Source organism: Phocoena phocoena, chromosome 4, assembly GCF_963924675.1.
Source record: "Phocoena phocoena chromosome 4, mPhoPho1.1, whole genome shotgun sequence".
Taxonomy (NCBI): Eukaryota; Metazoa; Chordata; class Mammalia; order Artiodactyla; family Phocoenidae; genus Phocoena; species Phocoena phocoena.
Window position 1 is genome coordinate 59,902,566 of NC_089222.1, and position 18,692 is coordinate 59,921,257.

Genomic DNA, 18,692 nt, shown 5'->3' on the forward strand with positions numbered 1-18,692 from the left:
GATATACACATATATATATACAAAACTGCATCAGTTTGCTGTATACCTGAAACTAACACAATATTGTAAGTCAACTATGCTTCTATTAAAAAATAATAATCATTAAAAAATTCAGCCATATGAACTTTCCATTCTTGTAGGTCAGGTATGGTTAAATATTGGCGATTTCACATGGCTTACTCTAAAATTTTATTACTTTACAAACATGTTTGGCTACATCAGGCTTGCCCTTTCCAGCCAATTTATGAGACTTAGATGAAATTATAAAACATAAATTAGTGTCTGGTAGTGGCCTCAAGAAGACACTATATGGCTTATAATAGAAAGTTGGTTTTGAAAAGTCTTAAGATTCAAAGGTTTATTTTTAAACCTAATTGGTGGCTTTGTGTTGATAAAAACTGGCATATATTTTCAAATCTTTAAAGTATTTAATATAATTAATTTTTTTTGATAAGTGTCTGCTTAATAGTTGATTTCGTTAACTAAAGATTGCTAAGAAAATTGGTAATTCCCTGGTGGTCCAGTGGTTAAGACTCTGTGCTTTCACTGCTGAGGGCCTGGGTTCGATCTCTGGTCAGGGAAATAAGATCCCACAGGCTAGCTGCGTGGCATGGCCAAAAAAAAAAGATTGCTAAGAAAATAATTCTCAGCTTGTAAAGTTGGAGATGATGGGAAAATGAAGAGTTCTTTAGATTCTCTTAAGCTGGATGTATAGTATAATGTTCTGGGATATTGGAAGGGCAGTAGAAAGAGTTTTTCCCCAGTGATTTCACATGTGAGGTGCCTTATTTTTTATTTTAAGATGCCTACCTTATTCAGCAAGTTAGTAACACACACAAACGTGTTACATAGGAAGCCTGACATCTCAAGCTAATAGATAATTTTATAAGACTTTTTAAGTTTTTCCTCTTGGGCTTAACGTATTTGATATATAAAAACTTTTTTTTTGAATTGTGAAGTCTTCTGGTTGAAATACGGACAGGCAAGTTTTTGTTCTTGTGACATACGCCTTTTCTTCCATCTTTTATGGCAGATAGTCAGACATTATGGTTCTACATCTTAATAATTTAGTTATAATCTTGGGATAGGTCCCTTGAGAGAAATTTAATAAAGGGATTAAGAATAATTTGATGTAGAACACTCCCTTACCTTACAATTTCTTTTTTTAATTTGGCCATGCCACATGGCATGCAGGATCTTAGTTCCCTGGCCAGGGGATCAAACCCGAGTCCCCCTGCAGTGGAAGCACAGGGTCTTAAACCACTGGACTGCCAGGGAAGCCCCCTTACCGTACAGTTTTTTAATTTAGTATTTTACTTATAAGACAAATACAATATATATGTATAATTTACATCTTACCTTTAAAAATGTATCAGTTTGATTCTTGCAACCAGTCTGAAAATTTTAGCTGTCTGTAGTTAGTCTTTCTCATAATACGAAGTCAGCATTGTTAGTCTTAGTGCTTGGGAATGCTCATACGTTAAAGAATAGGTGAACATATTCTTTATTACTTTTATCTTTTTCTTTTGGGGAATGGGCAGTTTCCAAGACTTATGAAACCCATTTGTTAAAGTATCAGCCACAAACACTAATGAGATAATAACTGTTGTGTAAGTAGATAAATCACATTAGTGTTTTCTAGATGTTAAGCTTGCTTTCCTAATGTACATTTTCTATTTCTTCATAGATTGTAATGAGATAAAATAGATATGAATAGTACTCAATAAATGTCTTTCATGTAGTTGTAAAACAGGTCATTATGATTAAGCATTCAGTTTAATGCTTAACATTATTTAGAATTAGGTAAAAACTGGTAGAAATTGTCTACTGGTGGTGTTCACATTATTTCTATTTGGTTATAACTTTGAAAGGCATCGTTGAACATTATTAACTTGAATGAAAAGCTGATAACATTAGGATCCAGACTGGAATTTCATTTAAGTCATAATTTGGTTGTGTGCTGGAATTTGGAGGCCAGTAAGGTTTGACTTGGATTCATTTGGTAGAAAGAATACTGAAATAGGCTTTTGGAATTTAATTCTTCCATGAAACTGTAGCCTTCTTCAATCTGGGTACTGTTGTGTTTTTAGATCTCTCATGGGCACTCCTTAGTCTTTTTTTAAAGCTCTTTCTTGGATTTGAAGAAACTTAGAATGTTAGAGAAATGAGGGCCATTGCCTTAGAGTGTGAATTGCTTTCTTGGAATAGTTTGGGGATTTAAGTGAATTGAAATCTGAAGTAAGGGAATTTCTGTGAGGTGCTTTTACTCCAATGATGTAGTCATAAATAAATTCAGTAATCTACATCTCGGACATAGTATGCTAGGGCACGGTTTTAACACTTGGTTATTAAAACGACTTTTTATTGTGTTGAGTACACTGTTCATTTTGTAAAGGATGTTATTTGACCCACAACACAAAAGTGGAGGCAAATTCATAGCATTTTGATTTGAGCCAGGAACTTAGTTTAATTTGGCTTTATGAGAGAGGCTTTGTCTTTCAGGGATCAGTTATTAATGAAGTTTACAGAGATGGATGTGAGTATAAAATGGAATCCAGCATTTTAATGTTCAGTGAGAACTAAAGCTGCAAGACAGTCCACAATGTTTTATTCTTTTTTGTAGGTAAACTTACATAGAAAGCCAGATTCCTAGACGGTTATTCTTTGGTGAAACAGAACAGGTAGTTTATTTTAAGACGCATTTTTCAGCATTCAAGCTTGAGGCACCCATCCACTGTAGATCAACAAGAGATATACCAGTCTGTTTAGCTGAACTGCCTTTCTAAGATAGTGCTTGGAAAGGGCACTTTCCTTCTTGTTCTCAGGGTTTTCTTTTTGTTTTTTTAATTCTCAGTATACTAGGGAAAATAGTCAGCACTTACCATTTGAGTCTAATGGCCCATTTTTATTGTTTTTTATATTTTTAAGTCATTTTACATGTAAATTTACAGAAGTAAGAATAAAAGGATGGTGAAGATAAACATTATTAGATATTTTAATAAGCATTTAAACAAAGAAATCCAAGTTTTTATTTCATGTTTTCCTGGTTTTTGACGATACATGTACCTAAAATGAGCAAAGTTTTCTGAATATTAACTTATTGCTCATCAGCTATCATGCATAAACCCAGAACATACCCATCTTGTAAATGCTGATATCAGATTTAAAGTCCATCTCTGGTATGTTCTAGTTTATCATTTCTTCTGTTTCATCTTACACACTTGAATTATCAGAATGCAGTGGTTTAAATACAGTTGACTCTTGAACAACATGGGTTTGAACTGCATGGGTCCATGTATACTCGGATCCCACCCTCCCCTGCAGCTTGTGGAAGTCTTAGTTCCCTGACCAGAGATTGAACCTGGGCCCTCAGCAGTGAAAGTGTAGAGTCTTGACCACTGGACCACCAGGGAATTCCCACTCAGATTATTTTCAATAGAAAATGCTACAGTACTGCATGATCAGTGGTTGGTTGAGTTTGCAGATGTGGAACTGCATATACAGAAGGCCGTCTGTGTTACACTCAGCTTTCAACTGCATGGAGGGTTGATACCCCTAACCCCTTTGTTGTTCAAGGGTCGATTGTATTTTGGAACTTCTGATAGCTTCTGATTTTATCGAATAGAATGTTAGCATCTTTGCCCTATAATTACACCACTCTCATATTTAACCAATTGGATTGACTAATGTGCATTTCTTCGTCATCTGTTTCTTTCTAGTCACAGAAGATGGCAGAGTATTTTAGGATGTAGGAAAAATAAGGTTCCTGGATTCTGTCTTAGGTTTATGTAAGGGTTCATTGGATGCTTAATAACAATTGCAAGACAGGATGAGTTTTATTCTATTCTAAAAAAAAGGTAAAATTTTCTTTTATTTTGGAAGATCTGAAGAAAGGATAGAGTCAAGAAATAGTTAGATTTACTCATATAAGAAATGCAGAAGCTAAAATTGAGTTCACTGGAGCTTCATTGGTATATAGGCTTTTTTTCCCCCTCAGCTTTTCTGTAATCATGGTATGCAGTAAAGTTGATCATGAAGTTTTGGCTTATTTATTTTTAGTTCCAGTATTCCACCACTTCAAAGATTACTCTCATTATCATCTTGATAGAAGCTTCAGGCTTTCCAAAACTGTTTGCCTATCAGTAGTTGTTTACATTATTTCACAAATGGCTGTTAACATGTATTGATTGGTAGATTTCTCTGTCCACCTGTGTAGGGGCAACCTTAGTTTAATCAAGATTTTTGTGAGTGTTTCTTAGTCATCTCTTCCCAGCCGCCCCCCCTCCACTTTCTCATGTATTGAAAATATATCAAACAAACTGCTGTGTCGTAAGAAATAACTCTAATTCTCAATGGAAACTTTTCTAATGTATTATATTTCAAAATACTTGGTAATTATAGAATACGTAAGATACAGGGTTTTTTTTGCATAGGAGGTTTTGTAAGGTATGTACTCTGCTAGATGGACTAAATGTGTGTATAATTTTTTTGTTAGACTTTTAGTACATTTAAGTTCCTCAGCAAGGGATTTAAATGTCATACCTTGAAGGAATTTTAAAATAGGAAGAAATCTTAAAAACTTTTTAAAAACAGTTCTTAATTTCAACATTTTATAAATACTGATAACAGATTTAAAATACACCTTATTAAGGTTCTAGCTTATCCTTACTTCTGATACTTGAATCATCAGAATGCCATGCTCGAAGATGAACAGTGTTGACAGAAACTGAAAGACCTATGTTTTACACTATGTAAAACTGTCTTGTAAGAAGCATTTCTTTAAAATAATACTTATTGGGACTTCCCTGGTGGCACAGTGGTTAAGAATCCGCCTGCCAATGCAGGGGACACGGGTTCCATCCCTGGTCCAGGAAGATCCCACATGCTACGGAGCAACTAAGCCCGTGCGCCACAACTAATGAGCCTGCGCTCTAGAGCCCGCGAGCCACAGCTACCAAGCCTCCGTGCCTAGATAGAGCCCATGCTCCGCAGCAAGAGAAGCCATTGCAATGAGAAGCCTGCGTACCACAATGAAGAGTAGCTCCTGCTCGCCACAACTACAGAAAGCCTGTGCAGCAACGAAGACCCAATGCAGCCAAAAAAAATATAAAAATAAATAAATCTCTTGAAAAAAAAAATAATATTTATGTTTAGTAAACCCTCTTGAATTTGGAATTCGATTTCCAAGGAGCCAAATTGCCCAAAGAGGGTTCAGTTTTATTTTTCAGTAGTAAAATTTAAGCGTATATAACTTTTATTAAATCATGTTAAGTACACCAGTTTCATTTTGTTCACAATATTTTTTTTTAATTTATTTTGGGCTGTGTTGGGTCTTCGTTGCTGTGTGCGGGCTTTCTCTAGTTGCGGTGAGCAGGGGCTATTCTTTGTATTATTCTTCACAATAAAATTTTTGATTCTTGATTTTAATGGAAGTTTGCGCTTATAATAAGTCATTGTCTATAGTGTTGAAATCTTTTTGGATGAAGGAATAAGGGCATTTTTTTTCTTGTCAGGTCTATTCAAGAGCAAATGATCAAGAACCATGTGGATGGTGGTTGGCTAAAGTTCGAATGATGAAAGGGGAAGTAAGTGATGTTGAAACTTGCTTTGTGACTGATTTTCAAGGAAATACCTCCACTCCTGGTTCTGTAGATGTTACTCTAACTCTTATTTGTTAAAAGCCTACTTCAGAAATAGTTAATCATACCTTTCAAAAAGTCATGAGACCAGTAATTTATATTTGTGTTCTGGATTTGCAAACACCAAAGCTGCTCTCCAGAGGTATAAATAACGCAGGTGTGTGAGGACCACCATAGTTCATGCTTGTAAGAATGTATAATCTAGTTTAGGCAAATCAGATTGATGTAACTAAGCTGTGCTTTAGTATTTGTGCCACAAGGGGGAGGGTCTACTGGTTAAGCTGAGCAAGGTAATTAGAACTTCATTTAAAGCTCATTATTTTTGTTCAGATGGGATTTTTAAAATATTTTGATGTCTTTTAGTTTTATGTCATTGAATATGCTGCTTGTGATGCCACTTACAATGAAATAGTCACATTTGAACGACTTCGGCCTGTCAATCAAAATAAAACTGTCAAAAAAAATACCTTCTTTAAATGCACAGTGGATGTTCCTGAGGATTTGAGAGAGGCGTGAGTAATTTTGTTTACTGTTGAATTGATTTGTGAATCAAGAGGATTTTTCAGTGCTACAAAGAACTTTTTTCCCCAGACGCCCAGTCAAAAACTTTGATAGAAAATCTTTTTAACAAACAAAAGTTTTAATGGGTGGTGTCAAAATGAAATACTGAGTTTTCATTATAATTGCCTTCTAAATTTAACCTATTATTTAGGTCTTACCCATGAATTACTTTCTCCCTAGGTGTGCTAATGAAAATGCACATAAAGATTTTAAGAAAGCAGTAGGAGCATGCAGAATTTTTTACCATCCAGAAACCACACAGCTAATGATACTGGTAAGGTAACTCCATATTTTAAGGTAGATAATGAATATTGTACAGATTTTATAAATATTTCAAAAGATAACTTGTTTTATAGTGACTTTATTAAAATACAGTGTGGGAGAAATTTTTTTGCAGTTATAAAGTTGTTAATTTGTAAATTTCTCTTGGAGTAAGGAGGAAAAATCAATATAATATTCTTTACATCATAAAATCCTTAATATATGGGATCCTGGATTCTACCTGCGCCCCCCAGTCATAATTTGAAGAGCAGATCTAAGTAATATGGAAATTAAGAAAACAAAGTAAGATTAACTTGTGGCGAGGGGTGGTGCATGTTAGGTGAGGAGAGAAGTATAGTAGACGAAAATCAAGGAAGGCCTTATATGGAAGGTTGTGTTTGTATTACCTTGAAAAAGGATTTAAGTTTTTGAGTGATTAACTTGTGTGTTTATAGTCTGCCAGTGAAGCAACTGTTAAGAGAGTAAATATTTTGAGTGACATGCATTTGCGAAGTATTCGTACGAAGTTGATGCTTATGTCCAGAAATGAAGAGGCCACTAAGCATTTAGAAGTAAGTGGGTTTACTTGTAAGAGGTTTTTTGCGTGTTCCATATAGTTTCATGAGTATATTATTCAAGTCCCATGGCTGAAACTACTTGACTGTTAGGTAAGGCAACTTGGGACCTGTTTTATGGCTAATAACTGGAGTCATTGTGTCATTAGAATTACTTTTTTCTATTATTTTTATCAAACATAGCCTTTTGTCTGCTAAATTCCTGTTGAGTTATTTGTTAGGACTTGGATGACAGGTGCCAAAGAGCTTAAAAACTCACTAGGGATTTCCAGTAGAACTTTATTGCTGGTTTTTACTGTCCTGTATCAGTCACAATGCATTTCCTTAGTAACTGGTTCACTATAACAACTCCTGGGTAAGAAGAGAGGAGGATACGTGGCTTACAGTTTTAAAAAAGAGCCTGTCATTGCTTCTCTCCATCCTAAGGTATTCCTGTTCTCTTCTTCGCTGCCACACTATTAGGAGATGTGTTCTCCCCACCCCCTCCCACACGCACTTGTGCACACACGCTGTCTTAGGGAAATTGGGGTACGTTTATCTTTAGGATAAGTACATGAATGCCCTTATTAATTTAAGAGTTCCAAACAAGGGATATGTGAATGAATTTTGAAACATAAATCATCTGAATTGGAGAGCTTCCTGTATCAGTAATTCTGGAAAATTGTTTTAGAATTACTGTTTTCTGTGACCATGATTAAATAGATGGGTCGACCTTTTTTCCCCTTCCATTATATGACCCCAAATGAATTTCCTTTCTTCCTTTTTCTCTTAGTTCTTTTTCTTTTTTAAAAAAAATTATAGTGAAATAAACATAAGATTTACCATCCTAACCATTTTTAAGTGTGCAGTTGATAGTGTTGAGAAGTGTATTCACATTGTTGATCAACCAATCTTCAGAACCTTTTCATCTTGCAAAAGTGAAACTCTGTGTCCCTTAAACAACTTCCCATTTCCCCTTCCTCCTAGCCCCAGATCACCACCGTTCTACTTTGTTTCTATAAATTTGAGTACTCTAAATACCTTTTGTAAGTGGAATCATGTAGTATTTGTCTTTTTGTGACTGGCTTATTTCACTAAGCATAATGTCCTCAATGTTTGTCCATGTCATAGCATGTATCAGAATTTCCTTTTTAAGGCTGAATAATTCTGGTTTTACTCACATATCACATTTTGTTTATCATTCAGTGGACATGTGGGTTGCTTTCTCCTCTTGACTGTTGTGAATAATACTATGAACATGGGTGTACAAATATTTTTTTTGATCTTTTATAATAAATTATAATTTGCCTCTTTTACTAGTGCACAAAGCAACTTGCAGCAGCTTTTCATGAGGAATTTGTTGTGAGAGAAGATTTGATGGGCCTGGCAATAGGAACACATGGTAGTAACATACAACAAGCTAGAAAGGTTCCTGGAGTTACAGCTATTGAGCTAGATGAAGATACTGGAACATTTAGAATCTATGGCGAGGTAAGCTGTTTGCCCCCCACCTTGGGTAACTTTCCTATAACATATTAACTATTGTCTGGAATTTCAGTTTCCGAAGGGTGAAACGCTTTAAATTAATCAGCCTGGCAATCGTTGCATGTATGTAGGGTGGATTAAAGGTTGTGTTTAATGTGTACTCTTCTCAAAAGTTACTTAATCAACTGCTTCTGAATTTTACTGTTTTATGTGCATTACAGATAATTTATTCAAATATTTTTTGAGTGCTTACTGTTGGGCACTGGCAGTTATAAATAGCATATAATAGAATAGCTTTTGTAGAACTTGAATTTGAATAATATTTTGTCACTGGTTAATTGTGACATCTGTGTGGACAGGAAAATAATTGGAAAAATAAATCAGACTTTTCTTCATTGAGACCATCCTTCACATTAGAGAAAATGAGTTTTTTGGGGGTGATAATTTCAAGTCTTGACTTTTCATTTGAGTCATATAGTAAATCTTACTAGAGGCCTGATTTTTACTTCCGAAACCGTTAGAAGTGGGCAGTATAACAAAGTAATTGAGATGAAAGGCTTTGGAGCCATACTGCCTGAATTGGAATTTTGTCTCTACCACTTTGAGAGGGCTTGGAGAAAGTTACTCAGCTTCCCTGCGTAATTTTCCGAATTGTAAAATGAGAATATTAATAGTGCTTACCTTACAGTTTATGAGGATTAAATACGGTTTAAAATTTTTTGCTGTGTATAATACAGGGAGCACACAACATACTTGACCTGTGGTTATTAAAGGACAAACATTAGAAGTGGAAGTTAACTGTTACTAGACTATAAATTCCTTTTGGAGAAGATACCCCCGCCCCCATCTTCTGGTCTTTTAAAATCATAACCATTAGCGATTAGGAATTTTAATGATGTTATCAGTAGGTAATTTTTTTTTAAATGCATCTGCAGAAACAACCTTTTAAATCATTTCTTACGTTGAGAATGAAAAAACAATGCAGATAGTACAGACAACATGAACAATTTTTTTTTTTTTTTTGCGGTGCGTGGGCCTCTCACTGTTGTGGCCTCTCCTGTTGCGGAGCACAAGCTCCAGACGCGCAGGCCCAGTGGCCGTGGCTCACAGGCCCAGCCGCTCAGCGGCATGTAGGATCCTCCCGGACCGGGGCATGAACCTGCGCCCCCTACATCGGCAGGCGGACTCTCAACCACTGCGCCACCAGGGAAGCACTGAACAATTTTTTTTTTTAACATTCACCTGGAGAATTCAGCATAGGAGTGTGGGCCAGATGTATTTAGGATTGGGTTAAAATTTGGCTAATGTAAGTAAGTTAAACTCTCTTAATTTTCTCAGGAGCTTAAAAGGGACCTTAGAGATGTCTAACATATTTTGGTTGTAAAAGACTCTTTCCTAGCTGTTTAATGATTACTGTGACTTTTTTTGGAAAAATACTTCATGAATTATTTGACTTGAAATGTCACTCTGGTGGTCTGAGCAGAATCTTGTACTAGAGCATAATAATTCAGTTTTTATTTTTGTTGTGGATTGTGGGTTTCTTCAAGGTGGAATTTCATGTTTGTTTCCCCTCTCTCCCCACCAGAGTGCTGATGCTGTAAAAAAGGCTAGAGGTTTTTTGGAATTTGTGGAGGATTTTATTCAGGTTCCTAGGAATCTTGTTGGTAAGTACTTCTGCTAAATGTTAAAATAAGTTAAATGTTACTTAATTACGTACAGTGACTTAATTGAAAATTAGAGTTTTCTGATATCTTAAAGTTATGTAGAGTATTTTTTTAATAACAGTTTGTCATTATAGTTTTTCTTAAGCCTTTTCATCCTTTGGCCTCTTTCTTAATATTTTCATTTGCTTGATGTCTTTATCATTCATATATCCATCACAATTGTCGTAGTACTTTTTGAGAAGGTATTTGTGGTAATTTTTTTCTTTTGTTTAATGTAGAAGAAAAAGTAAGAATGGACTAACAATAGGGTAATAAACTTCTACACAGTAGGCCTCGAGTAAGTAATAGTTGTTGCAAAGGCATAGAATAAAGTTTAAGAAGTCATAGGCAGGAGAGAAGGATGGTGATGATGATATGAGGGGAGGTTTCACTATTAAGTTTTTGACACTTAGGGAAAACTGCTGCGCCCATGGGTTATTAAGTTAAGTGGCAATTTTTGAATTTGAAGGTGCAGTTAAATGAGCATTATAGCTTGGGATTAGTTGTTTAACAGATTTGTTACTATCCTCTACATCTGTGCTGTCTTTTAAAATGCTGTTTGAGACATATGGGAGAAGCTTTGGTCACATGTTAAATACTTAGTGATTATCCTAGAAGTTTGACATAAATAAAGCATCAACATGATGTAGCAAAATTTACTAGGGGAATGGTTTTTTATGATTTTTTTGGTCATCTATTGAATCTCATTAGTTTTTTGACCTTAAATAGTTAGAGCCCCTTGGGCTCCATTTATATATAGTTACACCTATAGGAAGATTCTGTACATGTTTTACTTGTCAAATTCCATAAAACATTAGTAGGTGAAAATTTAAAAAAAAAAAACACTTCCACTATTAAAAAAGATGTTTGTTTTGGCCAGTAAAAAGTAGTGTGCTTGGGATAATAGTGTACAACACAAGAATTTGGACAGTTTCATGGTGTTCAACTATATAAAAATCTTTTCACTTCTGCCCAAACGTTTGGATGGGTATGATATATACTACCAGTTAAGAAAGCTCCACTTAATCTGTTCTTAGAAACCACTGTTCACTGTACACTGAATTGCTGGAGATTATGAGTTGAGAGGTTACAATTAAATGTAAGTCTCAGGAATTGTACATAATTTTAATAAATGTTAAGATACAAAAAGTTACCAAATGTTTATTGTTGCCTAATGAAATTGCCTTTGACAAGAAAGCTGCTTTTGAAAATGATCCCCTTTGTTGTTTATATAATGCTCTATTATTGACAGCTATCAGTACTAACATTTTGGTTGCTGCTTTTACAGAACATAATTTAACTTAAGATTTCTTCACTTGTAAAAATGATTTGGAGGTGAGTGTGTCCAAGGGAGTCAGGGTTCTTTCCAGCCCAACAATTCTATAGAAGATAGCCTTGGTCTTGTAGAATTTGTGGTAGTGTTAATTTTAAGTAAAAATTCCTGGTACTTCAGAAATAAGGAAATTGGATGTATTTGTAGCTCTCAGATTTTTCTCTTTATTCATTTATCTGTGCAGTGATGTGAGTACCTGTCATGTCTCTGTTTTTCCTCCACCCTGGCTTGGTTGGCTTTGGTGATTTGGGTTATTTGTTTACTGTTTAGAAAATAAATATTAGCAACTATTATGCGTTGGTGAAATACTCAGAAGTAAGGACTTCAGTTGGTTGGTGTGTATAATAGTAGTACTGCATCTTCCTCCAAAATGTTTTCTGGTTGAAGCAGTGTTTTGAAAAATAGTACCTTCTTAGTCCAAGTGAAAGAGAAAAAAAAGAGGACTGAGACATAAATGGGAATGAGGACTACTTGGTAGGTAAGTTTCAGAGAGGATTTCCGCACATATTCAGGTTCCAAGGGTTCTAGACTTGTTGACCATTCCCACCCTTCCCAAATCAAAAGTATTACATGAACATTGATTTGAAAATTAATTGAAACTTTTCACCTCCTGGAAGCCTTCCTTAATCACTTCTCTACTCTGTCCCTTCAGCATTTATGCTCAGTGCTCAAATTATACTACAGGTCTGCTTCAGTTTGTCAATATGCTTTGGAATTTAAACTGTGGAAATGATCAGTTAAAATACTGAAGGTCTCTGGTGGGACTAAATAAAACTTGCAGGTAGGTCCTTGCCACAGACCCCAGAAGGGTGATGGATATTCACTCACCACTGGTATAGTTCACAAGAAGGAAGGGGTAAAGATTTGGGGGAGGGGGTATGATATATCAATCTCATTTTTGTTTTTTTCGAAAAGATATTTGCTTATTTTTAGCAGGGTCAAGGATGGAGTTGCTGCTTGAGCTTCACTGTGTTAACATGAAGGTTGCTTTTATATGCTGCTGCTAGGGCTGTGCAGAGAAGACATACATCATGTGACTTCCCTGTCCTACTCCTTTGTTTTTTCTTTTTACCTGTTCAATTGCTGGTGCTTTTAAATTTAGGGTTATTGGGCAAGGAGGTTTGAAAATCCTATAATAGTGTCTGCTGTATTGACTGGCTTATTGTTGCCATTGTTTCCTTATTTATCTCCTTCCCCCCTTATTTATTCTTTATTGAGAACTGTTCTCTCAAGCATGCAATAGGAGAAACTTACATTTTAACCTCTTTCAACCAAAATTAATTTATTGGGGAAATAGATTGCTGATATAGTATAAAATTTTAATTAATTGAGGATTTGGACTTAACAAATAAGATGTTGCTGTTAACTTAGCATCTATTCCATATACTGGTAGTTACTTGAACATTTACTTCTGTTACCAGGTAACACTACCCAGTATTGCTTTGTTACTTTATGGGTGTATGTTAGCTTTATAAAAAGTGAGTTCCTAAGGGGAAGAGCATCTTCGTGTCCTCCTTTTAGTTTCTCCTCTAATTATTGGATACTTAGTAACTGCTATGTGACAGACTTACAAGTTAAGTGTGGAGAAGGTAAATAATTTGAATTTATGTCATTTTACAGTATTTCATATCTAGGAAGACAGCAAACCATATACATGTTGTATGTAGTTGTACACCTCTGCAGTACTTTAAAAACTTACAGGTGTAAAATGTAATACTTGTTAAATGTCAACATTTTATTTTGGTGAAGAGAATATTCATTTTAAAAGAATCTTGAAGTCACAGGTGTCTTTTGAACAAGTAGGAACTTAAAAGCCAGATTGATGACTTTGTTAGTTGTTTGAATAATAATATATGTAATATGTCATAAATGTAAACAAATTGATGTGATTAATGCCAAAATAAAAGTTTTCTTTTTGCCTTCATTTATATATCCAAGTTTTTGAAATAAATGGATTGGACTTGATATTTTAAAAATAGAAAAATGATATAGAACATATTAAAAAATACTTAGACATTGAAAATGGCTTACATTGTGAGTGGCACTGTCAATCTCAGTTAACAGTAGTTGCCTTGGGCGTACCAAAGTGAAGGTTTCATACCAAGGATAAAGTTCCTCAGTGGTCTTTAGGGTGAGTTAATTGAGAGTAAGAAGATGAAGTTTTGCTTGGTTTTTATAATTTGATAGTCAAATTATTTGGGCTGGTGTTGAAATGATAAGCAGTGTTGGTTTTTAACTTACCATTATATATGTTTTCTCTTATTAAAGGAAAAGTAATTGGGAAGAATGGCAAAGTTATTCAAGAAATAGTAGACAAATCTGGTGTGGTTCGGGTGAGAATTGAAGGAGACAATGAAAATAAACTACCTAGAGAAGATGTAAGTATTTAAAACATAATTTGCCTGTGTCGTGCGTCTCCCTCCTCCCGCCCCCGCCGCCCATTCTTTTTCTGGTTGACTTACAGTACTATTTTTTATATTTTGAAAATTGTTTTAGGAAAGTTATATCCGGTGAACTGCTTATGCTCTGCAGCAGATTTTTCTTTTTTAAAAAGTTCTGTTCCTTACAATGTTGCTTAACACACTTAGAAGACAAGTCATCTTTCAGTTGTTGGCCTTGGGCCCTTGGTTGGTTTCTCAGTATGTCAGTAAAAAAGCCAGTTTTGGGGGTAAAAAAAAAAAAAAGACTGATAAACCTAACAGTTCTTTTTTTTTGAACTTAGAGTGTAAAGAATTTGATATTCTAAACAAAACAGTCGGCTGTGAAGGAATTCTTGATACATAACACTTCCTTGACGTTTTTTTTTTTAGAATTTGTAAGCCCTAACCATTTCTTAATTGAAATCTTTAAGCTTTATGTTGCTAGTAATTCTGATACCAACTTTCTGAAATTTCTTTTTCAGTCTTTTTTTACATGTTGATGTCTTGTCCACAGTGCTGTATTTTTCCTTCTCATCCACCACTGTAAGCATCTCTCACCTTTGTGGCTCCAGTGGTCAACTCTGTATAAGTTGCATGTCTGAACATAAGGCAAGGATTTTCCCCCAGATTATCTCCCAGAAAGCAGTACATTCACACCTTCCTCAGTTTTGCATGATAACTAGAGTTTGTTTGCCTATCTGGCAGAGTAAGTTTTTTTTTAAAAAAAAAAAATAAAGAGACACACACACAGAGAAAATTGTAGATTTTGGCTCAGATAAATAGCCTCACAGCTGGTATTTGATGTTGTAAAGATGCCAATGAAAGATACCATTTTCTTTATTCCTTTTAATTAGTTAGAATGTGGAGGTAAAATACACACTTAAAAACAAATGAGAGAAAAGAAATGTCTTACTATTATACAAATGAGTACTTGTGGGTTGATTTCATCCTACACTGCTTCAAAAACTTCTGTGAACCTCAAGTAATTTTAACTTATTCTTAAGCAAACACCATGCCCCAAATGGGGGGGAAACCCCATTTTTTATTGAATTTAAGATGAGGATTAAAATCGAGGGTGTCATACTGTATAATTGGCACTGTCCCCATTTATACTTACTATATAAAATAATGGTGATCCATTTGGCATACAACCACTGCCTAAAATTGATCTGAAGATCAAGGTGTTTACTGGGCAGGGTCATTAATGACTCAATTATAAATTTCTTAGCTTGATACTAATATCTAGTCTTCCCTTAGCTTGACTTATTCCCAGTTGCTTTCCAGTATTTACCATCTTGTTGCAAGCTAATTCTTCTAGGCCCTCCTTCATAAATTAAGAAGTTATTGTATTCTCCTTTAGTTTTGGTCATTGTTACCTCCATTTGTGTGCCAGAGTTAAGAAATTTAAATGCTAAAAGATACCAAGCACATTATGTAAATTACGAAGCAAGTTGGGATGTACAAGATAGGAAAGGGAGGGCACACTGTGCCTTTCTATAAAAGAAACATGCTGCTCATGTTTAATCTGGTTGCTGTGTAGGAATGCATGTATTATGTGTTGCTGTTTCTTCCAATATTTTAAAGAAAAGCTGGAAACCTAAACAGTACACAAAATTTTTCAGTTTTCCAAACATTGCATGTGAAAACAAATCTGAAGGGTGATATTGGCTTATTTGGGGCCACCATTTCACAATTTAAGCTGTCTAGGGGCATTCCCTGGCGGTCCAGTGTTTAGGACTCTGCACTTTCACTGCTGTGGGCCTGGGTTCGATCCCTCATTGGGGAACTAAGATCTCGCAACCTGTGTGTCGTGGCCAAAAAGAAAGAAAGAAAAAAAGCTGTCTAAATCCCCTGGAGACTCAGTTTATAACTTGTTTACTCTGAAGTCTTCGGTGACTCACCTCTAGCCCAATATGACCTTTCCACCTGTATACCGTAGCTTTTATTGTCTATATAATTGTGTATTTAATGATTTTCTTTAAGTCTTGTATTTTGTTTTCTGGTTTATCTTAATGTCTCCAAGCCAGGTTATGGAGCTCTTTGAAGTCAAGAAATCAAATCTGAATTCTCATATTCTCCCTTCTTCCCTAGCATAATGAACTATATAGAGTAGGCACTTGGTAAATATTTAAAGTCAGTTAATTAAGTTTTTTTAAGATTAGATTTGAGTTTTTAATTGTAAAAGAAACATGGTTTATGTAAAGGTTAGAATAGCACAGAAAGGTATGGTGTAAAAAATAAATTATATTTATGTCCTGTCCATGTCTTTCTCTTTCCATCATGTCTAATAGATTTTAGACTTGTCAGGTTGCCTTTTTGTGTCTTCTGCTCTTAAAAATAATGTTGCAGCAAAGGTCCCTTGTGACTGAACAGTAAATTCCTGGAAATGCATTTGTTAGATCAAAGGCTATATGGCATTTAAATTTTTAGATCTTGTTAGTTTTCCCACACATTCGTCCACCAGTATAGAAAATGTCTGTATTCCACATATTTGCCAATACTGAGTTTTATCACAGTTTAATTAGTGCCATTCCAGAATATGTACATATTATCTTTCCATTTGCTTGAAAGACATTTTTTATAAACAGATTGTCCTTTGCATATTTTTTGTCATTTTTTATTACTAAAGTGTGTAAGCTTTTGCATTTTGAGTAAGTTAGTCTTTTTATGTATGTGGCAAATATTTTTGCCTTCTGACTTCTGCAGTTTTGTGTCATGTTTGGCAGGTCATAGATTGTTCAGAAGTGCATTTCTAGTTTTTTCCCTCCAGTTTTTTTTTTTTTTTTTTTTTTTTTTGGTGTAATGTTATCAGGAGCAGGATCAGTGTTATTTTTTTCTGAGTGCTAGTTTATCTCAGTGTCACCTGTTAACTATATATAATCAGTTTAAAAAATATTTTTAAATCTAGAAATTTCACTGAAATAACTTAGATGTAAACTCATACATTCAGTAATAATCATTTACTCTTTACTCCAGTTTTTTTGTTTTAATGGGTTATAATACCTATTAAAATAGTTGGTAAAATACGTGCAGTTAAGGATGCCTTTTTACTGCTCCTTTTCTTTGGAGGTAACTATTGGTTACTATCTCCAGTTGGGGGTCAAGGCATTCTATTTCTCTTAATCCTTGCAGATCAGCTGTTTGGAAAGACTTTACCGTTTTTATCTACTTGTAAAATTCTATTTATTTTTAATATTGACTTTAAATGACAATAATATTCTTATGAATTCCCCTAAATTTCTGGGATGGCATAATTCACATTCTACCTAATATTCCTGTGCTTTTAAAGTTCATAACACTAATGCTGTACAATGAGATTATTACAGGAAGGTTTATTATCTTTTCTGAGATTGTGATTACCTTTAGAACAGGGACTTTATTTATCCTATTCCTTAGCGTAGATTCTGGCAGTTAACACGTGGATGTTGTTTGGAATTAAGTAACTGGATATGAAATTGGCTGGGAGCAAATTGTTTTCTCAGCTGTAGAATTGGGATATTTCTTAAAGTGAATTTTTAATGAACATTAAATAATGAACGTAAATAATATAGTCCCAGAAATACAGTATGTGATTAAAACTTTTTAGATCTCTTTTTTTCCCCTCCCCTGTGTCTTTTATTCACTTTATATCCTCTGTTTTCTGCATGTGAATTTTTGAGGACACTGTCAAGACTTTCTCACTTCCTAATAAGCTTAAGTTAGAGTCCCTTGTTTCATGCCTTCCTAGTTGTAATTACTTCCTTATAGTCACTCGCTTTAAGCTCCATGATAGCTGTGCTCTGTACTGTAGCCTTAGCACCTGCCCTGGTCCATTTCTTCTTTTTGATCTCCCATACTAAAATTCAATTAAATTTTTAAAAAATTATTTTGGGGCTTCCCTAGTGGCGCAGTGGTTGGGAGTCCGCCTGCCGATGCAGGGGACACGGGTTCGTGCCCTGGTCTGGGAAGATCCCACACACCGCGGAGCGGCTGGGCCCCGTGAGCCATGGCAGCTGAGCCTGCGCGTCCGGAGCCTGTGCTCCACAACGGGAGAGGCCACAACAGTGAGAGGCCCGCGTACCACAAAAAAAAAAAAAAAAAAAATTATTTTGAAAATAAGTCACATAGTAGTTTCTTATATAGAATAAAAAGTTAAGCCACACTTAATTCCATATTTAGAATCCAAAGTTAAGCCAGTTTGTTTAGATAACTGTTAGGAACTATTCTGTAAAATCAAGAAAATGAGGAAAGACACTGTGATTGGGTGAGTTTATTTAGGATCTGTTCATTGCCCTTAGCCAGTAGGAAGCTGGAAGTTTACTTCTATAAAGGAAAAAAAAATTATCATCTTATTCTCCTCCTCACTTTTTTAAACCTTCCTCTTTTGAAATTCAGCTAAGTAAACCAGGTCTGGGTTAATCCTTCCATTTGTTTTAATAACTGGTGACTACTTGCCCATATCAGTAATTTCTTTACATTGCGTAAATATTGAGAGTCTATAGATGATGCTTCTATTAATGATCACGAAGTACTCCTTCCATTACACACATGTTGAAAGTTTTGCTATCTGAGCACATAATATAGGGATAACCTGGCTAATGGGTTTTATTACGTTTTTAAGGAAAGCACTACTAAAGTGATATATCTAGTCTGAAAATTCATGCCAGTTTGATGGAAAATTTCTTTAAAAGTTGGTTTATATACTTAAAAGATTAGATTGAATTAGAAATTAGAAAACATAAATATTAAATACTGAG

General features: G+C 34.9%; 1 protein-coding gene across 4 annotated transcripts in view; it reads left to right on the forward strand.

Annotated features, from left to right (window-relative positions):
* The window catches only part of FXR1 (FMR1 autosomal homolog 1), a 56,769-nt gene that overhangs the window by 23,239 nt on the left and 14,838 nt on the right, over nucleotides 1–18,692 (forward strand). For all 4 annotated transcript variants that reach the window (XM_065876563.1, XM_065876564.1, XM_065876565.1 and 1 more), the window contains 7 exons: nucleotides 5,514–5,585; nucleotides 6,003–6,151; nucleotides 6,381–6,474; nucleotides 6,917–7,033; nucleotides 8,336–8,506; nucleotides 10,086–10,164; nucleotides 13,805–13,914. In XM_065876563.1, coding sequence (XP_065732635.1) covers nucleotides 5,514–5,585; nucleotides 6,003–6,151; nucleotides 6,381–6,474; nucleotides 6,917–7,033; nucleotides 8,336–8,506; nucleotides 10,086–10,164; nucleotides 13,805–13,914 — 792 coding nt within the window. The remainder of the gene's footprint in view (nucleotides 1–5,513; nucleotides 5,586–6,002; nucleotides 6,152–6,380; nucleotides 6,475–6,916; nucleotides 7,034–8,335; nucleotides 8,507–10,085; nucleotides 10,165–13,804; nucleotides 13,915–18,692) is intronic.